The sequence below is a fragment of the Corvus brachyrhynchos genome, unplaced genomic scaffold, assembly GCF_000691975.1.
Source record: "Corvus brachyrhynchos isolate BGI_N302 unplaced genomic scaffold, ASM69197v1 scaffold101, whole genome shotgun sequence".
Taxonomy (NCBI): Eukaryota; Metazoa; Chordata; class Aves; order Passeriformes; family Corvidae; genus Corvus; species Corvus brachyrhynchos.
In genome coordinates this window covers 21033041-21058918 of record NW_008237239.1, presented here as the reverse complement: position 1 = coordinate 21058918, position 25878 = coordinate 21033041, and the positions used below count along the sequence as shown (strand labels likewise).

Genomic DNA, 25878 nt, shown 5'->3' with positions numbered 1-25878 from the left:
GTACTGTTCTTAGATCTGTAGAAACCTTAAAATATAACAGTTCCCACAGGTCAGCAGTTATTCTCTGCTCTTTACAGCAGTTAAGCACCTCTGTCTTTTTCAGGGCCTAGGTCCACCATTCAGGCATCCCTCACATATTTAAAGCCTCCATTCACCCAGCCTAGAAGGTGTTACCTAACTCCACAGGAGCTAAGTTCCTAAAGAGCCTAAGTGTTCATGGGCTCATGCCTGCAGAGCAGTCTTGCATCTGCCCTGGTGCTCAGAGCCCCACACCATGGTGCCCAGAGGACCCAGTGCAGGACAAATGCCTATTTTCCAGTCAGTACCAGCCAGCTGGCAGCATCTGCCTTGGGTGAGCCAGAGGCTACAAAGAGGTAAACGAATAATAATAGTCTGTCTCTGCAGCAAACTGTAGTGCTTACAGGGAGGAAGACAAAAAAGGAGCCTCCAGATGTGAACATGCAACACATTGGAGCTGGCTGATGAAACCCTGTGATGGTTTGGCTGACTGACCTGACAGAAAACACCATGTTTCCCAACTGCATTCACTCCCTCTGTCCAAAAGTGAACAAAGCCAAAAAGGGCATGAAAAGTGGAAGTCTGCAGAAGCTGCGCTAGATTTGCTGCCAATTCATTGCCTGTCCTGCAGAGAAATATAAATCTAACGGCCAGAAAAAATGTTTAGGACCTCTGCAGGTCAGATTTTGAGTAAGTGAACTTTAGTTTCTGACAGGGCACTATCGCCACCTGAAAATACAAATGATGACTGGAAGCTTTGCAAAGCTCTCAAAGGCCCTGGGGTGATAAATAATACAGAAATAGGAGCAGCTACCGTGTTCATTACAGCAGCAATCCCTGCAGCAGAACCCCAGCTTGCACAGCCTTCCTCAGCCATGTCCCCAGGAGCTGATTTATAAATACCTGCTCAGGCTTCATGCACAGTGCTGGCAGCTGGAAGTGACAGCTGCACAACCAGGTCCACCCTCCACAGGCAGAGATAGGTGGCACAGCAGGGCCTCTGTAAGGAGGGGCCCAGGCTGGTCAGGGCCAGTCCTGCCACAGTTCCAGTGGGAATTGGGATGCGATCTCCCTGTCTTTACCTCAGCCCATGAGCTTTTTTCCTTCTTCCTCTCCTGCTGTCCCATTGAGGAGCAAGAGCAGCAAGAGAGCAGCTGGGTGGGCAGCCTGTAGCTGGCCAGGGTCAACCACCATAGGTGACATTGCTCCACTGGATTGACTAGGGGAGATCAACAATGGAGCATCTCCATGTAAGCTCCAGGAGAAACACAGGGGGACCAGACTTCACACAGCCCACTCTGGTTGCTACACGATAACTCAAATACAAAGGCAAGAGGCACCAGCATAAAACATTCTGATAACTCCTGGAGGCCACCTTTGGCAGGGTCTGGAAAGCACAGGAAGAGAGCTACAGCTGTTCTAAGGCCTCTCATTGCTTGCAGCTGAATTGGTATTTCTGAAAGGAAAGTACAGGGCTGCACTTGAGCTCTTCCCTCGAGGCACACATCCAAGTTGAACTTGCACAGTGGCTCAGTTTTGTTTCCCCACCATCTCTATTGAACACGGATTTCTTGCAAACACACACACAGCTCCCAAGCACTCTGTCAGCTTTTCCACCCTTCGCATACTGAGCTAGAATTGTTCCCTGTGAAATCAGCCATTAAAACCTTTGAGAGTACAGAAGTGCAGAATGCTGCAGTTCAGACAGCTGGAGCAGGTGAAAGCCTCCAACCCCTTCTCTCTCACCAAGATAATAGAGCACTAGCATACAAATCAGCATTAAATGCTGGTTTTCTCAAATAGCTCTGTTTGTTTGGCCCTGGCAAGTGAGAGGTGATAACCAACAGAAGGTATGACAAATAAAGTGATGCTGAGAGGAGTAAGAATTTGGTTCTCTTGGGAAGTGCTTTTTGAAGCCATGGAAACTCAAGGTACACTTAAAAAAGGAATCAGTGAAAGATGAGATTCTGCTCACACCAGCAAAGCTTCCTGCACCAGAGAAACACACTCTGCCAACTAATTGGGAAACACAGAGCATGCTTATTTAACTCCCATTTCCACAGACATCTTCTCACAAGGGTTGGATGGCATTCTTCATGGTTCCTGAGTGCACTTAAACTCCAGAAATGCTATCTCTGCCTTACATATAAAGTGAACATGAAGGTCTGTCTTTTTTCCCTGCCATTCCATCATTTCCAGAACATGGCAGCATCCTTTCCCACAGAGAACACAGACCCATGCAGGGTGAGACAAAGGGCCAAAGGTCACACTGAAAGGAGCACATGCTGAGACTTGTCCGTGTGATGGCCCACCAAGGCCTGGGAACAGGTGCCAGGCAGTGCGGATGGAACAGGAATACTACAGCAGGTTTGTGTCCTCTGCATGTCCTCCATTTTGCAAAGCAAGCAACAACTTGGAGCTGTGGACTGAAAGACAAGAAGAAAAACCTGCCCTGATGGTCATTTTGTTTCTTCCAATCCCTAGTACTTATATTCCCTCTTTGAAGGGTATTTAAGATATTTAACTGCCTGGCCAAAAAACAGAAGCAATTCGGAATTTGGTCACCTTTTCAAAATAGTTTGGATTGCAGCACTGCTAGCAACACATCTCTCTTTAAATCCTGGACTATGACTAGTCCCGGGACCACCACTGCTTCCCAGAGCACTTCAGAACATCTGCTGAGTGGCTCTGGAGCAGGATTTCATTCCCACTGCTGCCCGCTGTACCACGCCTCAGCAGCTCTCCTGGACAGGACTGAGAGAGAAACAAAATGTTCCGGTTGAAGTCTGAATTCAAGATGGATGAATTCAATGGATTTTAATTTAAAAACAAAATTTGCGGCAACAGAAACACCAAGAGCCCAAACTGACATAACTGGGGATTCTCTTGTGAGTACCTAAAAGAGATAAAATATCAAAGGTGCTTTAGAACCAAACAATTCTAAAGAAAAGATCAACTTAAATTCTGTTAAAATGCATCAGCCTCTCGCCAATAAAAACTGCCAAAACCCTACAACATTTCTTCAATTTTCCCCTCCCTTCTCATTCATGTCACCCTCTCCCTTTTCTGTGCATCAGACTGTTAGTCTGCTCAAAATGCATTTTGTCCTTCCACAAATATACTATTTCCAAGTTGAATTGAAATCTCATTTAAACTTCAAGCTTTCAGGAGAGCAAAATACCCCACTTCTGAGCTAAGAGCCATCTTACATCAACACCAAGATACACTTCTCCTAAAAGACAGTGGGACTAAAAGGAGATGACCCACGTGCTGGTGGGGTACTAAGTCCCTTCGGAAGCAGGACTTAGAAGCAAGACAAGCAAGAGCGTGAACCACCCCACCTTACAGCAGGGTGCATTTAGTAACGATGCGCTTACGCCGTCCTCCAAGGCGAGTCACGGGCTGCTCCTGCTGCCCCGTGATGCAAGGAATTTTGTGGAGCTGGTCTGGCACCCGCTGGCCATCTCTGGTATTGCTCCTTACCACAGTCAATTTTATCTATCTCTGTAACTGGGAAGGTCACCGCATGAAACACACCAAACAAAAATCCCAGGGGCCGTGCAGGGGTGCCTGGACAGACATTAAACACACACCTATGAGACACGATAATAGCTGGACAAATAAAACCAAAAGTTACACCTGAGGGTTTCCAGCCTATTGATTTCTTGGCTGCTTAACTGCAGAGGTTTGCACTGGACACGCACGGGGGCTTCTCACAAATTCTCATCCAACCTCCACTGCTCCAAATGAGCAGCTGTCTGTCCTCCTCATTCTCTTCATTGCTCCCAAACTACCAGGATTAGATTAGAAGGGAGGACCTATCCCATTTCCAGTCTCTTTCTCTAGACAAAGGAGGACACACAGTTTAGTCCTCGACTGGCTAAGACCTTCCTTGGCTTTGCAGATAAAGTTTTAAGGATAAGAAACTGCACAGCATTGTCAGTTATCAGCTCTCAGGTGAGGGCAACTTCTGATCCAGGAGCCCAATTGCTTGCAGCTGCCACAGCCACACTGTTACACAGAGCAGCTGCTTGAGGGCTGAGGTCAGGGCGACTTGGCTGTCCTACCTACAGAACTCACCCCCTGCCACCAGCTGGCTGTCACTGAAACAGATTTGCAGAATCTCAATGTCCATGAGAACCAAGAATGAACAAAATGCTCTTAAGATCCCCCTGCTCTTCCTGCTGCCAGGTTCTCTCCCAGCTCCACTCCTGGAACAGTTTCTGGTGCATAGGAATGATGGACAGAGGCTGTGCCAACCTTACAGGTACAAGGGGCAGTGGTGGCAAGTTCCCGATGCCACCATTCCCCACACCCAAACAGTGCTAACAGGACACGCTGCCTGCTCTTTCACCTCAATCCAGGGCTTTGACTTCTGGAAGGGCTGGGATGCAGACACAGGTAGGACCTTGCAGGAGTGAAACACAGCTGGCTCCTTGTGTTACTCCACACCTCAAAAGCTGAGCAACCAGCACTCAGCCGAAAGAGAACACCCCTCCATTCACACCCTTCTCTTGCTCGGGCCAAAGCCTGCCTGCACACAGTGACAGCAGGATTGGTTAGAAACTGACACATCAGTTCAGCCTCGTTTGGTGGCTTGAGTACAGACAATGTACAAGTGTTGGCACGAATTTTCACAGCATCTCAGAACTGAAAACAAATAAAGCCCAGCTTTATACAGTATTAACTTTGATTTACTGTCAGTTAAAACCCTCTGAAGACTGAAAGCCTCCACCTGCTGCCCTCCTACCTCCAGCTCTCCAAACCCAAGAACATCTCTTCCAGTTTTGTCTGTGACACAATGCCCTGCACTTCCACACAGTGCTGCAACCCCAGTGCAAGCCAAGCTGTGGACAAATCAACGGATACAACTAAAAGGGAGGGAGACAAGAAGTCTGGAACAACAGATGCTTTGCAGATCATAACCTTTTAGGCTGCCTTCCTCCTCCAACAGAAATCTGCCTTCTACAAGCAGCATTTCATCTTTAACCACCACCTGAAGCTACCTAAGGTCTCTCTCAACAAACACCACAGGACAGGTATTTGGTAAAAGAGATGTATATTTATTCACTTTACAAAGAGGGTGGTATTTAGTTGCAACAGCTCCATTTATAGACAAATATATTATTGTACATTATAGTGGTGAATGGCTCAAAACTTTACCTTGTTTTGCTCTTAAAAATGTGTTTGCACCACTTCAGCTTCCATTAGCTGAGCAAATAGCTGTCCTTGTTCTGCCACTGAAAGATTAAAAATCCGTAAGAAAGGTATAGCTCTGTGCTATGTATTCACAAGCCTTCACCTTCTCCTTTCCCTGTGTCACTCTCCTCTTCCCACCCAACTCAACATGGTCTGTCCTCTGGGTTAGCATTAAACTTATATACAGCCTCCATTAAAACAAAATTAGGAGCCAGTGATAGTTCTAATGTCCTTTTAAAGCACAAGAAAAGTCATTGATTTGTACATACAAAAGTCTTGAGTTCAAATTTGTTAAAAAAAAAAAGAAAAATCCATTTTGAAGTCGAGTTGGCATTTACATATTGCCAAAGTATGGCTAAGCCAATGAAAGGGGGGAAGAAAAGAATTTCAGGACAGAATTTAAATATTACAAAAATATCTTTTTTTTTCTTTTTTCTGTTTCCTTTTTTTTAAAAAAAAAAATCGGCAGGATGCCCACTTGCTATTGCTAACTGAAGCATGGAAAGAAGGTATAGACCAGTTGTCTTTGATCCTTGAATATCTGAAACAAATTCAATGTAAAGCTGAACCAAGTTTCCCACACAAACAGCGGTGGCAGATTTATTTCACTTGAGATACAAATGCATGTCCACATGACAGGCATAATCTGACCAGGAGGTGGAGGAAATGTTTCTCTAAGTAAGCGTAGGGAAGGAGGGCGAGAGAAGGCTGGCACGGTTAAACATTCTGGATTCAGAAATGCAGTGCCCCACAGGTGCCTCTGCACACAGGCTGTGCAATGCTCTGCACTCCTGATATGCAAATACAGCATCTTTCAGCAACAGGATCCAGAATCAAAGAGCTTGGTGGCCCACTTGTTCAAACTTCTAAAATTATTCTTTCATGCTGTTATTCTTCTTCACTTTCATTTTCTGGTTCCAAATCAGAATCACCATTGATTTCCTTTTCAACAGTCATGTCTTGTTCATCAGATTGTTCCTCTTTTTCTTCATCTTCATCCCAGTTTTCCTAAGGAAAAAAAAAAAAAAAACCAGAAATGTTTGAACCTTTGTCAGTCACACCATTTCTGCTACAATAGGAGATCTGGTCTGATTCCACTTACGTCAGAGTCTTTATCTGCAATCATCTCATCATCTGAGCCTTCCTCCTCTGAGGAGTCTGGAAAGAGAAAACAACCTCTCAGTCTGGGAAACAGGCTTTAAGATGTCATTGTGCAAACAGAGTCCAGTCCCACATGCTGCCAAGTCTTCAAACTGTGCTATTTCCATACCAAAACTAATTCTACCTGGAGATGAGGTAACCAACATCAGTTAAGACCAGGTCACTTCCGCTACCCATACACAGGGTGAAGATGCAGTAGGAAAAAAGCTGAACTGGAAGTGTGCACTGCCACACATGGACATCCCCTACACTGATGTCCTACTGACTCAAACATAGCAGTGTCTTCACTGAATCTACCTTAGCACAAGGGCAGGTAACACTAGAAAGTTTAGGTTGCCAGGTAGGTTAAGGCAGCACACTGAACTTCCAATTCACTGATTTCTTCATTTGTGATGCAATGCTGGGAGGGAATTAAAGGAGTTAAAAGGAAGAGAAGGAAGGAGTAACTAACTACAAGATGTCCACATCATTAGCCACTGATTTTCCTGCCACGGATCTCTCCCAAAACCCCCCCTACTTGCAGACTGTAGATAAGCACAGGAGCATGATGAACAGCCATCAAGTGTAGGTTGTCATGTGAATTCAGGAGCTGAGCTCCACTTAGCACACAACACTTACCATCCTCATAGACCAGCTTTGCAGTCTGATTAACCTCTGGTACATCCTGAACTGTTTGTGATGCTGCAACCTGAATGGAATTCGCAGATTAGCCTTAGATTAAATCATCTATTTCAACCTTAAAAGGCAACAAAACTCTTTAACAATGTAAATGAAATCTACATTATGGGTAGCACACATTAATTCACTTACAGTGCTGGTTTAACAGCCAAAAAAAGTAAAAATGACAGTAAAATCGGAAAGGCATCTGCTCCAAAGTGGCCCAGTGCCTGCTATTTATTCCTCTTTAAAACTCTGTGGGTGAGCAGAAACATTTGGCAGGACAAAACACTCCCAGTGGGCAGGGACTGACAGGACAGTTAATTAAGGGACTGCTCTGAGCATTATCAGCGTTGCTGAACAGCAGCTGCATTAAGGTCCCCAGGACAGATCCCATCAGATGCAATCACAACAGGAACTGAAATCTGCAAACAATACCCCTGCACATCCCATGTTATGTAGTTGAAGCTCACCTGGGTGACAAGAATGAAGAGTCTTCCATGCAGACGGGAAAGCTTTTGCAAAGTTTTTACTCTGCTCTCCATCAACTGGTATAACATTCCCAGCTGAGGAATAAGGTCTGGCAACTTGGGAGAAGAGAGGGATGAAAAAAAATGAAGCTGTTAAATACATTCCGAAAGTTTTTGGTTTTTTAAGCTACTTTTTTATGTTTGGGGCAACCAACACTTGCTTACATGATTCTAGATAGAAGGGAGAGCTGAGGGTTCACAGGAACAACCTGCAGCCTGATCAATTAATGCTTAGCCATGTTTAGAAGTATCATCTACTTTTAAAGCATGGCAATTCTTAGACTCCTTTTCCTTTCCACAGTCACTGCCACACGCAGGGGCGAAGCACTGTTCAGAAAGCTGCGTAAGTGGGAACTGAACATACACCGGTGTCCGAATGCAGCCTCAGCAACACGTGCAAGTTCTGCTGCTCAGCAATCCTACAACAAATGGCAGAAAGGACTGACAGTGCCCAAATGTCTTTTTCTTAACCCAGCAAGTGCTGTATCCATCACTTGTAAGGCAAGGCTGAACTTCAATCCAGAAGCTACAGCATTACTTCCTACCCTGCCAACTTTGGCACACCCTTACCCCATAAATCTGGCCATGCCCCAAACAGTTTCAATATGAGCATTACCAGAACAAACACAACTTAGCTCTTTAAGATCTAGTGACACAGGCTACATTGCTCTTTGGCAGTAATTTTCTTCCCTCTCACAGGTGTGACATAACTTATCTTGGTTTGACTTTGGGATGGCTATAATTATGTCAGGAATGACTGAGACAAACAATTTATCAGCAATGTGCAGTAGGTTCAGCAAAAGTGGTGTAAGCATAGCTCACTCTCTCTACATTGATTTGGGCACTGCCATATGCAGAGAGCAGATTCCTGAAGAAACAATTTATATTTATTTAAGCATTTAAATCTAGTTTTACTTAAGTGCATTGGCATGAATGAAAAATACTTACTGTGGAAAGGTAGGATGCATGTAGGGTAAAAACAGACTTCAGCCATCGAACCATTACTGAGGCACTGGAAAAGAGAAATAAGTTATATCCAAGAGATACTGGCTGAGAGACACCCATTTCACATTCTAGATGCTAAATAAATATATCCAGATACTTCTGTATAAAGTGTTCCTCTTTAATTAGAGAACAAGATAAATGCAGATGGAAATGTGAAGTTTGGCTATCCCCATGAGGTATATGAGTTATTTGTTAGGAAAAGAACAGACATTTCAGTGAGGGACTAAACTAGACAAACTCAGGGGTCTGTACTTCTGAAATCTTTAATGGATGGTCTCAATGACTAAAAGATCAAAGCATGCTACTTTCTTCTCCACCTACAATGCGGGAATTTATATTTAGAAAAAATAAACCCAAACCAACCCAACCCCCACAACTCAGCACAGCCCATCTCAACAAAGCTGTCCTTATGGCAGCATAACAAGATGGAGGGGGGGAAGCTGGTTTTGTTATTAAACACCACACTAAGAGATGTCTAAATACATTCGGTAAGTAAACAAGGTCTACACCTGAGAGTTATTTTACTTATTGATCAGTAATGTAAACGTTTGGGGCCTTCAGTTACATTCTCAGCGTTACGTGCTCATTTCAGGTATCCTTTTCCCTTTTTAACTTCAGCCACCCTGAGAAAGAACTGCTTTAAGTGTTTTAAGTTCCTCTTTTCACCCACAATGAGGTGAGTTTTGACCTCCAGATGCTGCAGTTTAATTGCAGTTACTATGGAAATCTATCACATACATGGTAGGAGGGACCATAACACACACGTGAAAAGTTTTAGGTGAATTAAACTGTAGCTGAGTTGTCTCTTACCTGTATGGGTTGCCCTGCAATCTCTTTGTAAGCTAAAAGGACAAAAAACCCCAGTCAGCAATAAGTAACAAACATAATGAGTTCAAAACCCCAACATTAGATCCATTTGACAGCCCCAATACTGGGGCAGAAAGTTCTCCAGGCATTTGACATTTGCTAGGATTAACCTCTGTCAGGCTCCAGAAAATTACACTGCTGGCTCTACCACCCTCTACACAGGCTGGTAACTTGCAGAAGCTGGGTTTCAGTATTACAAGAAAGCTGGAACTCTTAACATGCAAAATATCCACTGAAGCTTAAACCTGGCAGGAGTAAGTAGGAGGAAACCTCTTCTATTTCATGTCTGTTTATCTGCTTAGCAGAGCAGTTGTTACAGGGTGGACAAGTTGGGGAAACAAGTGAAGGTAGTACCAGACAAAGGCCATTTCACACAACAAATCTCAAGCCTGGGAGAAGGCAGTTACACAAAGGTCTGACCATCCACTGAGATTACAGAGTTAAACACTTGAACTTAAGATTCCCCAACAAAGGTCCCAGGGAAGAAACACAGCATCTCATTAACATAAGCCTAAGGAGGTGCTGCAAGACTAGCCATTCAGCACCAGGCCATCTGCATAACTCAGTTAAGATCAGTACCATAAATAAAAACTAAATCTTACTTGTGGTCAGCACGTTAAAATACCAAAGAAATTGAACCATTAATTTACATTATAGAATGTCATTCACATAACAAGAGCTACTAACCAATGTTCGGCTTTAAAAAGTAATGTCCGGTCAAGACTAATCATTAAAACACTTCTGTCCAAATAAAGAGTTTATTTAATACCACTGAATAAGCAGTTCAGAAGCCAGATCCCTTTTAAAATTACTAAGTGATGTTCAAGGTTTAGGTACTGCAAACTGACTTTCTGATGTTTCAAATTATTGTCCATGTTAGTAGTTGAGAAGAAGATGTAATGGTGATTGTTTGCCATCGACTAAACAAGCTTTTTCTTAATCTCTTCCCTCTTTTTCCCACATAATCATTTAAGATAGTAATACATAATTTAATGCTCTTCCTAGCTTTGACAGTGACACTTGGTCCTTTGGTTAAGCTTCAGCCAGAAAAGATAAAAAGTGTATCAGAGATAAATTAAGAAACAGTTCAGTCCTCTTACAGTACCAAACCAACTTCAAAAATAAAGAGACATAGCCTGGATTTTTAGTAGCTAGAAGGCAAACCACATGTGGCTTGTATGACAGCAGAAGAAGTGCAGGCTCTCCTACCTCATGTAGCAGTGGAATGACAGCATGTATAGGCATTCTGGCTACTGTGTTCTTTACTATATTTTCTTTTCTTGTGTTAAGCACTTTCTGTTAAAATGAAAACACATGATCAGAGAATAATTCAGCTTTAACATGTGTATGAGCAATCAGCAAAATCAAAAATTCCTGGCTGTAAATCTCTTTCTACTCCACTACCTTTGTATGCTAAGAATAATGAGCGAAAGATTTGCTATGAAAAGGAGTTTCATTTTCTAAGTCAGCTACAATTAACAAAATTAAGACACTCAAACTCATCTTAAACAATCTAGCATTGCCTCTAGCCCATCTGCCCCCTGTTAGAAGTGATGCACTACAGGCACATGAAAATCTCCCTTGATATTTTCTGTTTGACTTCCATAAATAAATGCCTTTCACCAGCATCTGTGACAAGAAATTTCTATTCAGCATCAAATTCTTAAACAGTTCCCTGCCCCAGTAGTACTATTACATCCCCCTAGTCCAAATGCAAAGGTAAGCTTTTCAAGTGAAACTTGTCATCAATTCATTTTTCAAACAGTATCTTGCTTGAAAAATGTACCCTCAGGAGACTAAGCATAGATGATGCTCCAGCCTGAGCTAAAGGGAACATGGCTGCATTGGTAGCATCACCTGTAAAACATCTGAACTGTGACATAACAAATTCATCATAAACAAAGTGCCTCAAAGTTCAGGGACCGACTCAAAGTAAGGCAGGTAACAGAAAAGTAACACCACCACTAACTCATAATAGCACTTCCTTGAGCAGCAAATCAGCAAAAAGCAGCTGGGAGAAACAACAGATTCTGAACTGTTCAGCCTCCCCAGCTTTCAGGAAGGCTCCCCACCAGTCCCAGTGAACAGATTCAACAGCACACACTGAGCCTGCAAGACTTACATTTAAGATTTCTGCATCATTGCTTTCCAAGCCCTGAACCAGCAGCACGGCAAAGCTGTCTGTCTGGGGAAGGCCACCTGGAGTTTTTACTTTGCTCACATCAATATCCAATGCCCCAAGGCGCTCCTCGATGCTCTCCTGCAGAGGGGAAATAAGGGCAGAGCTGTGTCACTGCAGTTTCTCACACGTATCAGCTGAAAGCAAAGTACCTAACTTAGAGCATTCCCTCTAATTCTGCTGGAAAAGAACACAAATTTTGTATATTCTTTTAAATGCACTGACAGAAAATAGCATGAGAAAAGAAAAGCAGAGGAAGTTTTGGATGAAAAGCACTAATATATCTTGGCATAGGCAGCCACAAGCGTGTGACAAAGTTCTGCAACAACCTGGCAAAACCACAGGCAAGGCACAGAGGGCTTGAATAAAGGAAATGTTTTGAGCAGGGAGAAGTCTCTTTCATACAAAAAGATGGTATCATTAACCTTTCTTCTACAGTAAACAAAGCAAATTCAAGGTCACCTGAAGAAGGTATAGTGATGATTTATGATTATAGTTTCTCCATTCTTGCTGAGTTTGAAAGAGGAAGCCCTTTACCTCTGTCTCTCCTGGTTTCCTCTTGTTTTTCTTTTTCTCCTTCCCCAAGGCTGGAGTTTTGACAGCTGTACTATGTCCTGGAATGCCAGGCACTAGAACTTTGGTGTCCGAGTTCACAACAGGTGTCTTTACCTAGCACACAGAGATAACCACATTTCCATGAATGGCTAATACCTTCAGCTTTCTTCCAATTTAAAATACAGATTTTATTCGAAGACTCTCACACATGTGGTAAAACCAGCCTGACACAACCCATTTTCTTGGCATAAATATTAGGCAAATCCAATGTATTTAAGAGAATGAATAACCTCATGAAACAGACAGCAAATTTTCATCATTAACTAGAGCAATGGAATCTTTGGAATCACCTGTGAATCATTTTTCTTACAAGCTTTTGCTGTAACATTCATAGAACTGTTTGTATCCAGCAACAAGTTTTTGGATGTTTGCTAGCAATAGATACCACCTGTGCTAACAGTCAGCCCCATAAAACACATGCAGATTAATTCAACATCCACTGGAAGGCAGTAACTGACCACAAAAAGCAGCACAATGTAACAGCAAAAGGTAGTCACTATTCACTTCAATCCCAACTCTTTTCTTCTAGGGACTGCTCAGACACAGAACTCAGCTGTCTGAATTAGGCTGTGACCACTGTGACAAAGAGAGACACCTTAGTTTATACCAAAAAGCTAAGGTATCATCTTCAATGAACACAAAGGAGATGGAATTTTCTATTTAACAACCAAATGCTCTTCGGACTCACAGAGGATGTAAGGCACTATGCCACTTCCAGAATATCAAAAATGCTACCTGCTACTTCCAGAACACTTCTTTAACCATAGCACTTCTATCCAGGCCTTTTTTTTTTGAAGTACCTCTGAAGTGATAAAAGTAAAATCTACTACAGTGAGCAAAACAACTTCCAATTTCCAAACAGTTGATTTTCTGCATGAAGAATTTTATCATAGAACACCAGTGGTGATACAATACTATCCCCTTTGCTCACCACACTCGTCACTGACCTTCTCCCCACACGGCATGCTCAGACAGCCAAGAGAAATGCGTCCTCACCGGAATTCAGCAAAAAGCGAAACCAAGATGGGTATCATCACTGCATGCCAGGGAGGCCCTACACCTGTCCCTGCAGTTCAGCTCTGCTACCCAACAGCTCCAGGACTGAGGAAGCAGCACAAAACCCTGCCTGGCTGATGGAGCACCACATCCAGAAGGTAACTAAAGGGTCAGAATGACAGCGCTGTCTCTCACTTCCCTGACACTCCAAGCATTTCAAACCTTCAAGACCTTGAATATGCACAATGATTAAGAACTTTACAGCCTCTAAACACCCAGGGGATCCTGCATGAGAGAACACAGTGGCAAGTGGCCTCAGTGGCCACTGCTGCCATGTAAAGTGCCAAGCTCACATTCCCAGGTCCCCGTGAGTAGGAACTCATGAAGGCCACATTAAGAAAGAGCAAAAAGGACCTGCCCCTTAAGGTTCCACCACATTTGATTTAGACTCTAAAACAAAGTCATCCCACCTTCACCCCAAACTATCAGGGTCAAAGAGGCTGTACAAACCAACAGACTCTAAGGGAAGGACTGATCTTAGGCAGAAAAGCCAATCAGTTCTGTCTCTCAAGCAGACCTGCTGAGCTACAGGAGGGCCACCATGTGCTCTCGCACACACCACGACACACACAGATCTCTCTACCCTGCCTGAGTGCTATGGACATCTATAGCTACCTCTGCAGCTCTGAACAGGTCCATCCAGAAATCCAACCTCATTTTAAGAGAGCAGTGAATTCTACCTACTTCATTTCTAAGTAAAATAAGAGAAGCAAAAAAATCACATTTCATGCAAAGCTCACCTTTGTTAGAGCAGCATCTGTTTTAAGTGACAGCACTTTCTGGATATCCCGTACCAAACATATGTGGGATTCACTGGTGTTCAAAGACTAGGAGGACAGGAACAAAACCAGTTAATATATTTGACGCTCACACCTGTGATTCATTATGCTACTGAAAGATGAGAACAAATTCCACTGGTATAAATTAGAATGAACTTTCTTTTCATAGCTCCTTTGCATATCAGCCTTTTGTTACTAGATCTCTGTACTCTCCAAGGGAAGTTTACACAGGTAAACTAGAACTGTATTAAAACCAGTTTCAGTGGCCCAACTCAGGAACAGCTGAAATGGCAAGAAACAGTCAGCAATTATGTAAACCTGTACTCCAGCTGAAAAAATGGAATAATACAAATCACCTTTCCAAACAGCTCTAGGGCAACAGTCACAGCTCCCAAAACAAGGGCAAGGAATATGTTTTGTATTGTTATACAATTCCAAAGCAGTAAAAACAAAAATAATAAAACCAAAAATTTCTCCAACTGAAAGCAGTATGCAGTCCATATGACAGAATCCAAACCCTCTCTGGTAAGTTCTACATACCACTTTCTCTATGATGGGCTGTAAGGTGTTTCCATACACCAGCAGCAGAGACTGTTTGTCTGTGCAAAACGCAGCTGCTAGAATAGGGACTGGTTTCGGTGTGGAGTCCCCATCATTCCCAGGTGTTGCTATCTGGATAGTACAGTTTGATGTTAAGGGTTTTTTGCAGTAACTGGGGGAAAAAAAAAAAGAAATTAAAAAGTTCCAAGATGTTTAGCTTGAACACTTCAATATCTTGAACATCTAAGCATCTTTCATTAGCAGGTCCTCAGCCATTGTACACCTTTTACAGATGGCTAAGAAGAGGCAGAGACACAAAAATCTGGGTTAAAGCCACACATAATATCAAAGTGCAACACAATCCCCAACAAGTGAGTTCTCCAAAAATGTGTCCAGTAACCCAAGACAAAGCAGCAGCTGGTACCTGGATCACGAGCATATAAAAGAGCTCAAAGGCAGCAGTATAACAAAACTGAACTTTGCCTTAAAGTAACCCCAGACCTTTCCCAAAGACACCCTCAGGATGAATCCTAACTTACCCATTCAAGATATGTTCAAATAAATGCAACTGCCCATCTCTGCACACAACTGCTAACTTCACAGGCTGAAAGAAGGCACAGTAAGAGAGTTTCATTAGATCAAAGAAAAACTCTCCTGGAAGTTCAGGACATCAAGAGACAGTTGTATGGCTACAATTTGACTTTTTTCAGTATTTAATAACATTACGCTCAATCTGTAAGGAAGACCAAAGACATAACAACTCAGGAACGTTCACTACAAGTGTTAGAAGATTAAAAAGGTAATTCACAATTGTACTTTATCACTAGTAATATGTCCCGAGTCAAACAGTTTGCACAGTAGCAGACATGTCTAGAGGCACAGGTCTGCAAAGGCACTGACACTGTGAATACACTTAGAGGAAAGAAACTGAGCTGACTCCTCTGAGAAACTGAATGACAGCGGTACATTAGAGAATACTCTCCAATATATGCAGGAAGAGGGAACTGGAAACATTAGAAAAATATAGCATGAAATACTGCTTTGAGAAATGGAATTTAAAGGCAGCAGGAAAAAAACGTTTTAAATAATTACAGAAACAGTTTGTGAACATGTTTCACATTCACACATTTTTCACAAGACAACTACTTCAAAAGACTTGTGCTTGTTAAAACTGAGAGACTTGGCAAATGCACACTGCTACTTTAACTCATTCAAGGCTCGTTAATTCCAAATGCATTTACACTGCCAAAAACACTTGAAATCAGAAAAAAACCAGGACCACATAGAACCAGATTTTTAGAAATAATTTCTTTTGTGGTTTTTTTTTGCTGCCAAGTTCTAACAATCATTTTGATTACTAACTTGTTCTAAATAGGAAACAACTGACATTTCCACCATCATGAATGTCTGAAAAAACCCACTGAATTTGCACCCAGTAGATTTCAAAAGGAGTATTTCAAACTACCATCTTTATAAATGCACCTGTAATAAATATCCTTACACCCATGAATTTGCATTTAGATCTCATCTCTGCATAACAGAACCCAAATACAAATCAAGCTTCTTTCTTTACACCCTTAAAAGGAAACTGGTAAGTAAAAATTGTTGAACATATTTGGTTACAAACTATGGCTCCTACCTCTTCTTTGACTTCTGATACAGTCAGGTCAACAAAAGTTGGTTCATCTGTTACTGTGAAAGACATCACAGCATTCTTTTCTTTCCTATCTGACCTGATCTGCCTGGAAGACACAAAAAGTACACATTATTTACCACAGCAAAACCAGCACCCTCTGCACCAGACAAGCATTACAAAGACTATAAATCTCCCATAAATGTGGTGGTATCTACCATATCCAAAAGCACCACGCTGACATTTCACTGTTCAGCTTAGAAAATGTTCTAACTTGCAAAAGCAAACTAACTCCCAAGTGAAACTGAGCAAGAAAACTCTGCATAAACCCTAAAATAAGTGCAAAGAACAAGGAAGTTTATTACACAGTATGTTCTGGCACATACTAATGATACAAATGGCAACTGGAAGCATGCTCAGACACAGCCAAGGAAAATATCGTCTTCACTCAACAATCAGTGAGTCGAAACCACCATTAAAGAGATCATCACTGCATTTTTCCAGAATGCCCCTTCTGCTTTGCCTTCTTTCGTCACAATCACTTGGTGAGTCTATGCTCAATACTGATCACAGTCACAAATTATGAAAAGCTTACATACCACACACTCAACAATCGGTCATGTATAGCTCCAGACAAGAAATACAGTCCTGTAATTCCATCAAACGGTTTACTTTCATTCATAGGTTTCACTGTGGTAAACATTAATGATGACACTGATGTAGCATGGCCTGTGAAATGCTAAGAGAAAAAACACGATCTTTCCATCATTGTCGTAAGCAGTCATATGGCAAAAATCAAAACATTAGTTAATAAAGAACATTAGGAAAGATTCGAGTGTTACTCAGTCAACAAGGACAGCTCAGTAGTTTTTAACTAGTGATCAGTTTCCTTGCATTTCTGTTTGTCAAGGAAGCTTTCTCTGACCTGACAGATATTTATCAGCATTTTAAAAGTTAAATGGGGAATCAAAGGCAAATTCACTGGGACTAAATCCATGCAAAAGAAATCACATCCACCTGTACTGCTGTTACTGTCACAAAGCACTCCCCTCTGCCCTCCCAATTTTACACTTCAACCTTTCCAACAGAACTAGATTCACAGTTTCATTCTCAGCTTTAACAATGGACACACGTATGCTGACACACTAAATTTGGGCAAAACACCACCCCCAAGGGCCCCCCAAAAATTGGTTCCTCAATCTACTTTTGCAAGTAGTGGTTTTGGTCATTATAGAATGCAGACATACATGGTGGCTGCCATGTGCCAGCAAGCCCACAGTAACAGCACATGTGTACACACTCACCTGACAGCAAGTACCAGGAGATCAGAGACTATCCCTGTCCTGTCTGCTAGCAGGCAAGAGAACACGGCAGCATTCACGGATCAGCTAAAGCATGGCCATTTGCTCAATGTCTGAGCCCTGCTCAGAGAACAATAAGGAGTTGCTCCTATGCCTTCCAACTGTTTCAACAGCAAAACTGATAATGCCATCAGTTACATGAAGTTTAGCAAGGAAACTCGAAGGCTTTGTGGAGGGACTCATATTAAAACCCATGCCAGCAGTAACTGATACGGTGGTGAACTGAATTCTCCTGACAGAAGGGTACCAGACAGGCACCCAGTTAAAAAGCACAGCATCCATCTTTCTCCTACAGCCTTGAGAAAGGATGCTGGCAGCATGCTCAGAAACAAAAATTTAATGTCCTCATTCAATTCTCAGCAAGTTGAAACTGCAGTTTAGGGTACCATCACAGCAAAAATGTCCAGCAATCCCGAAACTGCCAATTGTATCCTCACACAGAGTGAAATTTCCAGATGTGTGATCAGGAAACACTAGATCGGTAGTGCCACCAATAAAGAAGGGCATATTTTTGCATCTAGTTTAACAAAGGTACAGAAGTACTTACTCTGTAGACTTCTTTGGTCTCCAAGTCCCACAGTTTTATAGTTCTACCAGCTGACAGCAGCATTTTTCCATCTGGACTGATGCATAGACAGGTGACACTGCTAGTGTCGCCTTTCCACTTACTAGAATTGGGATGGAGAGTTTTTATACAAAAGGAGAAAGAGAAATAGAAAAAACAGTATTCATTAGGATAATATCAAAACCACCATGATGGAAAATTTAAGGCAAAATTTAAAAACCAGTAATACATGTAGTCAAAGAAGAAGTCAAAGCTATTCTGCTTCTGCACTTTGCCTTCAAATTAGTTTACAACAAAACCACAACTCAAAAATATAAAGCCATTCAATACTGAACTGTTGACTTCTTTTTTGACATTTGCTTATTCTGTTCTTAATTCTTTTCAAAGTTTTCTACTTCTGAAAATAGGGCAAGAAGAGCCATACCATTTTCAAGACTTCTCTATTCAGCAAGCCGTTCAGAAAGGCCTTCTCAACACTAAAATTCAGAGTTTCAAAGCCCATTCAGTTACTGGCCCTCCTCCCAAGTCTCTGAATGTCACTGACAATAATAAACTTCACCTCAATGGTCTATGGCTCAAAGCACTACTTAAAAATACAAAAAAAAAATACAAAAAAAATACAAAAAAAAAAAAAAAAAAAAAAAAAAGGGAAAAAAATAAAGATGCTGTCATGAAAAGCCTGAATGTACTTTGAAGGAATATTGATACTATGTGTTTCTCACGGGACAAAATTGCAAGGAAAGCATTAACACAAACCCTTTACACTTAGGAGGTAGCCTGCAACACACCACATTTTGACTGTAAACCGCCTTCTGGAAATATTTCCAAACAACTTCCACATGCCCAAGCAACACCTCTCCTGTTTTCTAAAACAGAGATCATTTACTGTATCACTTTTGATAGAAGCTGAAAATTTTACAGCCCACAAACCTGAAAAATAACATTGCACCTCACAGAGAGTATGACAAGATTTTGTATTCTCTTCCAAAAATAAGGTCATGACTAATAATTTAATAATGTAAACCAAGAAGGTATTTTTAAATGTACTAAAGAGACAAGTCTAAACTAAACTGCAGAATATAAAGCACAGCAAAAATCCCTTGGTTTTCACCTTGGATACTCTTTATGTAATTTTTACAGGAAAGAGTTTTAAACAGGATTTCAGAAAGGACATGTCCAGAATGCCTCTAAATAGTCAAGAGTATTTAAGATGTGAAAAAGCTAGAGAGAGACAAGAAGTCATCCAGAATGTTTCAGTCTACCTCTCTACAACACTTTGTCTTGCCTCTTCAGAGACTCTCTTCCCCAACAGCTTGTCCCCCTGCCAGAGGTTTCATGTGTGCTGCACACACCTCCTGAAGTGGCCCTGTGGAGTACTCCTACAGTAGTTAAGAAAGTCAAACCTAAAGCTACATGGTTTCAACTGCCTTTCTACCAGTCCATACCTCTATAGAAACATGTCTAGAAGCCTGCAAAAGCAAATTAAAAAAGAATTTAATACCACTTCTCCACCCCAGGAGAAACCATCCAGATTTCCTCTGTGGGTTACACAAATATTAATTTCCAGGTCCTGACAGGTGTTAAGGAATGAAGGCACTCTCACATGTACATTAGGTGTGAGCAATTATTGTGGGTAATTTGTTCCTTCTGGTAGGTAAAATTTTAAGAGAACTGATTTCTTCTACTCTTTCCAACTTGAGTTACCTTAGGGATGACTTGTAACATTACCACAGAAAATTTTCAGGTAAAAACCATGGTGTTACACTGCTCATGTACTTTCAATCTATACACTCTGGGAATTATTTTCTGTTGCCATCTTTAAAATGAAAGAACACAATGTCTCAGACTACATTCACAACCACATCCCCCTGACTCCATGGTCCCTGGTATGGGACAGGGGCAGAGGGAAACACCCAAGAAGTATGACAGCAGAAACTCTCACTTTTCCTGAGAAAGCAGCACGGCTGGGACCCATCTCCAGTACTTGTATATGAACACACATGCTATGGGATACAAACACGGTGAATGAGATGTCCATGGGCAGCTTCAGAGCTTTGCTCTCACTGGGCTCACAGAACAGCAGTGGGATGGATGCCTTGAAAAACAAGGACCTTCAGGAAGGCACTTCAGCAAAGACATGCCAGGAAGGCAAAAAGAAGAGGGGTTTCTCCATAGAAAAGTGTACCATGAATGCATGGAACTTTCCTTTGAAACAGGGAAAGGGACAGAACTTACATATGCACAGAAGGAGAATCCAGGAAACAACAGGGAAGGTTATACAATAAATCCACCTGGAAACTAATTCCAGGCACTAAAACGTCAAAAAAGTGTCTGGACACAACCAGCATAGAATTACAAATGGCAAACCATGTCTAACCTGGTTGCCTTCTTAATGAGACAACTGCCTTGGCTGATGAGGAGAGACATGTCTAAGTTGACTTCAGCAATGCTTTTGACAAGGTCTCTCACACAGTATCCTTGCAGCCAAATTGGAGATATATAGCCTGAATGGATGGTCTCTAAGGAGAGTAAGATCTGGCTGCATCACTGAGCTCCAACAGCTGTGATCACTGGTATGAAGTCCAGCTGGTGGCCAGGTACTGGTGTTACTCCCTAAGGACATCCCAATACTGCTTAATATCCTCCATAACTGCCCAGGTCTTCATTAATGATCTCAAAACAGGACACAATGCACACAAGTTCGCACTCAATCCCAAATTAGGGAGAGCAGCTGATATCCTGGAGGACAGGGCTGCTACTCAGGGGCATCTCAGCAGGCCTGAGAAGAAACAGGCTGTCAGAATCTCAAAGCTTAAGAGGAAAATGTGAAGTCCTGCAGATGAGATGGAAAAATTCCAGTACAGGTGGGGGACGAATAGCTAGAAAGTAGCTTTGCAGAAAAGAGACCTGCAGTCCTCACAGTAAAGCTGAGCACGAGCAAGCAGGGAGTCCTTGTGGCAATGAGGTCAGCTGTGTATGAACTGCACTAGCCAGAGTGCTATCAGCAGGTCAAGGAATGTGACTACTCTGCTCTGTGCAACCCTTGAACCTGCACCCGAGCACTACATTCAGTGGGACACCACAACAAAGTCACTGAAAACATGGAATAAATCCAGTGGAGGGCCATGAAGGCACCTTAGGCACTAGAGCACATAATGGAAGAGGGAGGGGGTGAGGGAACTGGGGGTGGCCAATTCTAATAGGGCTAGAGGGAGATTTTACAGCCTTCTGCTACTCTACATAGGGTCTCAACATAATACAACCTAAGAATGCATCTCTCTCCTAGGGATACCAGAGTGGCTACTGATTATGGGCTGCTTGCGGTGCCCATGCCTACCTTAATAAAACCAAGAGCGCTGCAGTAATAACCCAACACTGGGAAATGTCACAAGAAAAGAAACAGTATCAAGAGAAGGATCAGTGGGGCCATCACACAGTAGGCTTTTATTGAAGAAATATAACCAGGATTGTTAATAGAAATCTTGGTTTCTTCTTTGATGTTTAAAAACAATTTGACTTTATTACAAAAGAAAATAAATGCCTACACCAGACATTTTCTGACTCTGCACGAAGCTCAATTTTGCTCAACAGTACTTTTAACAGTAGCAGCCTGCTCAGACAGCCAAGTGGAAGTGTCCCCACTGCACATCAGCAGCAAGCGAAACCAAATGGGTTATCATCACAGCGAGGCCCTTTGAGCAAAGCTGGGTGCATGTAGCAGGCTTTACTGGAATGAGGTCTTCCAGTATCTGCTCAAGGATTTTTTTTCTAGAATTCAGATTTTTCAGCATTTAGTGGGACTTTTAGTCTTTCAGTCTCACTAAAAGTTAGCATGGAGGGATCCAAACCCATCTAAGAAGTTTCATCTAGCCTTTCCAATACACAGAGGAAGATACCCAACTATGACAATTATGCTTTCATCCCTTAATAAAACCACTTCCAATCTCAGAAAAATAATAGCCAGCGGCCACTTTGTGGGCATGAAGCTTGGAAAGCAGAGAGCAGCATTTCCAAGACCTGCAAGGGAGAAAACACACAAAAGCAAGTGTGAAAAAATTCAATCAAAAAGCAGCACTACTCACCACTTTACTTTGCAGGTCTGTGTGTTCCATTCCACGATGTGTTTGTCGTCTGAACAGCTATACAAGCAGCAGTTGTCTTGATGCCATCTCACACAGTTTACTCTACTGTCGTGACCACCATCCTACAAAAGGTAACAGAGGGTCAACTCACTGGAGGTGTCTTGACAACTGAGTCTTCCCCACACCAAGAATGTCAACAAGGTGCTCTTTCGAGAACTAAATTCCAATCATTGGCATCTTGAAGAGTGTGTGTGGTATGAAAGAACATAAATATACAGTTATGTAAATTAAAGATATTTCATATTTTGATACATAGAGTTAAGTATTTTGGCTTGGCTTACACAGCCTAAACAAGAGGAGACGTTGTCTACAGCTTCCTCACATGGGGAAGCAGAGGGGCAGGCACCGATCTCTTCTCTCTGCTGGACAGTGACAGAACCAAAGGGGATGGCAAGAAGTTGTGTTGGGAGAGGGGGAGTCAGGGTGGATATTAGGAAAAAGTTCTTCACCCATAGGGCACAGGCTCCCCAAGGAAGTGGTCGCAGCCCCCAGCCTGCCAGAGTTCAAGAAGCATTTGGACCATGCCCTCAGGCACATGGTGTGATTCCTGGGGCTGTCCTGTGCAGGGCCATGTAGAAGGCTGGAAGACAATCTAATGTGTGTGTCAAACACTGACAGCCAGATAGCCATGGAACCAACCAAGGACTGTTGGTAAGAACACACTGTGGGAAAGAACAGGATGTGGCTGAAGGAGGGGGCCATGCAAAGGTAGGACAGCACTTTCCTGGTCCATCCTTGTTCTGGCTCCTGGTCATCAGGACAACATAGCACAGCACAAGTGCAGGACTGACTCAAGACTGACTCAACTGGACTGTTGGACAAAAGGCACCCCCAGCAGCAGGGGGATCAAGACCACCAAAGACCCCCAAAGCCCTCCAGCCCATTTCCAGAAAGGTCTAAAACAAACTGCACATGGTAACTAATTCACATAGAAAGTGAGAAACTTTGCTCCGGGGTGGGCAGAACTTGCCTACAAAAAGGTACCCCCACAAAGCCTGAGTGACACCCCAGGACACTGGACACTCCATCAGCTGGTTTGATGCTGGAGCCAGGACTGGTGATTTTCTCCCTTTATACCTTTTCTTCTCTCTCCCTTCTCTTTTATCCCTTATTCAAAACCCACCGCTGTGCATTTATAGTAGAAGACACCAATTTCCACACCAAGTGTATAATTTACTGATACAACTTTGTAGATTATGTAGGGCCTGTGACTTTCATCATTCACTCTTAACCACAAGCATCTACACACCTGCATGTTCCCTTCAGTTTCAGGGTGGGATGCCACCAGAGAGGAGTTGGGCTTTGATGATCCCTTCCAACTGAGGATATTCTATGTTTCTATGATTTTTCTAGCACTTCAGAGTAAAAAAAAACAAACAAAACCTGTCCTGTCTGCTATTTTTATACACACAGCCAAACAAGGCTCAAAAGTGTTGCACAGCCATTCATGTGGATTCGTGTTTCTTGTTATGTAACCCACAACTAAACTGGAGGTACTTGGGAGCTCCGAAAGGCAAAATGAAAGCCACTGTGTACCATTCAAAAAAGATCACATGCTGAGAGAGCTCAAGAGCTTCCACAAGGGAGGTAAATTTACAGAAGAGTCCAACAGTGTGACAGCTTCCCAAGCGTTGATGAGTTCTGCCGTTCTCTCCCACAATGCTGTGCAGGAACTGAGGGTATGACAGTCCCCCTGAGGATTTAACCCTCCAGTTAAATGCCAGTGAGGCATTTAATCATTACTGTTTTCAGCCTAAACTGACTGAAACCGTCAGTGTTTGGTAGCATGTGAAGAAGAGAGCATTACTTACTAGCTTGCTCTGTAATTCTCCTTTTACTGTGCTGTACAACAAAATGCTACCAACTGCTGTACCAATAGCCAGGATATCTAACTGCTTGTCCACTTCTCCAACTTCAGACTTCCGTTTTTTCCTCTGGGGGCCATCCTGGAAAATCAAAAGAGAGAAACCATGAAATAAATCAGTCTGACTGGCTAATCTCAGTGTTAAAGCAGGTGGAAGAAAAACCTTAAGAGAAGTCTGAGACCCAGACAGCCAGCACAAACTCTGCTAAGACACAAAACAAGCACTGAAGTGTACAGAATCCTAGAAACTCATCTTGTACCTCCATGTACAAGGTAACAAACCTGCTATGAGTCACTTGGAAACACCTGGTGGAGACCATTTTGCTACCTTCCCAACCATATGCATGTGGGAAAAAACACATTCAAGTTTTTAACAAAGTTCCTGTCCCAGAGGCAGAAGTAAAGATTAACACATTCAGAATATTTCATCCACAAAATGGAAACGCTTGACCATGATTAGTTTATTTTTTCTCAAAACGTAATCAGAAGAATCTTGCAAATCTGAAGCATTCATAATGCTTCTTAAAAAGAAAGTGCTAGAGGAAAGTGACTTGGACTCAAAGGAAAGTGCTTGCCCAAGTCCTGTTGTCTGCACCAGAGGTCCTCATATGATCAGGAAATTCAAAATTCTTCACTCTCTTGCTCTGCAAGTGCTATCAGCCACTTCGAGAAGGGATTTCACTTTGTCTCCCTTAACCAAGAACTTGAGAATGCAGATCACTGGGAAGGGGAAAAGGAATTAAACTGGTTCTTAAACATGTGAAACTAAAATAAAGAGGGCAGAAGAAGCCATTACATTTATTCTCACTGGGTTAATCACTAATTGCACACACACAAATAAAAAAAGAAAATAAAAAAACTGTCCAAAGACATGAAAAGAAATAAAAAAAAAAAATCACTAATACTACTGACCAGTTTTTAAATTGGACCTTGGTAAGTCTCCTTACATTTGTTACATCCCAGCAAAGCATTCTCTACAATTTAAAAATTACACACATCCTAATGCTTCCTCTACACAATAAATCTACTTGCACTGACAAGCAGCCTGAAGAAGCCCAAGGAGACTGATAAAATGTGAGCAACCAGCTCTGTTCAAGTTCCATGTGGTGTAGCTAATCTGTTTTACACCAGAAACGACGCAGTGAACACAAATAATTTCTACTCAGGTCCAGAAATATAATGATAATCAGTTGTGGTAGTTTTCACCACAACTAAGATATAAAAGTTTGATAGTGAAGGATAAATACTTTGGTTCTTTGAAGCAGGATTTTCTGTTCCTTCTATATTTAACAGAGATAACACCTTCTGCAAATAAAAGTGTTTTGGTTTAGGCCAAGAAATACCAAATTGCCATAAAGATAACTTTTACATCAAAAGCACTCCTGGAAAAAGTGATTACACTAAGAGTTTTTGCAAGTATTTTTTTAGGCTTTATCTTTCCTGGGAAAGAAAAGTATTTATAAAATATTAAAAAAGAGATGATGAGAAACCATCAGAGTCACAAAGCGCAACCAAGTAAATCAAGCAGGTTTTAAGACCATATATGATGAAACACTAAACCAGTACATTCTTCGCAGCAATGGCAACTAATTGAAACTGCTCTCTTTGCGAAGACAAAGGCCACAGAGGGAAGATACAAGTACAATTCATGTGTTTTCTGGTACTTTTCAATCTCTTTATGTAGGTTTACTAATTACCCCACACACC

The 25878-nt window shown here is 42.2% G+C and overlaps 1 protein-coding gene across 1 annotated transcript in view; it reads right to left on the bottom strand.

Annotated features, from left to right (window-relative positions):
* Nucleotides 1-5669: 5669 nt before the first annotated feature.
* The window catches only part of WDR43 (WD repeat domain 43), a 22935-nt gene continuing 2726 nt past the window's right edge, over nucleotides 5670-25878 (bottom strand). Inside the window, exons 3-19 of the mRNA XM_017729608.1 lie at nucleotides 24119-24253; nucleotides 22248-22369; nucleotides 18148-18268; nucleotides 16839-16978; nucleotides 16246-16348; nucleotides 15146-15210; nucleotides 14607-14778; nucleotides 14028-14114; nucleotides 12154-12285; nucleotides 11560-11697; nucleotides 10647-10733; nucleotides 9381-9412; nucleotides 8514-8577; nucleotides 7509-7622; nucleotides 6997-7066; nucleotides 6320-6375; nucleotides 5670-6225 (exon numbers count right to left, since the gene is read on the bottom strand). Coding sequence (XP_017585097.1) covers nucleotides 6106-6225; nucleotides 6320-6375; nucleotides 6997-7066; nucleotides 7509-7622; nucleotides 8514-8577; nucleotides 9381-9412; nucleotides 10647-10733; nucleotides 11560-11697; nucleotides 12154-12285; nucleotides 14028-14114; nucleotides 14607-14778; nucleotides 15146-15210; nucleotides 16246-16348; nucleotides 16839-16978; nucleotides 18148-18268; nucleotides 22248-22369; nucleotides 24119-24253 — 1758 coding nt within the window. The 3' untranslated portion in view covers nucleotides 5670-6105. The remainder of the gene's footprint in view (nucleotides 6226-6319; nucleotides 6376-6996; nucleotides 7067-7508; nucleotides 7623-8513; nucleotides 8578-9380; nucleotides 9413-10646; nucleotides 10734-11559; nucleotides 11698-12153; nucleotides 12286-14027; nucleotides 14115-14606; nucleotides 14779-15145; nucleotides 15211-16245; nucleotides 16349-16838; nucleotides 16979-18147; nucleotides 18269-22247; nucleotides 22370-24118; nucleotides 24254-25878) is intronic.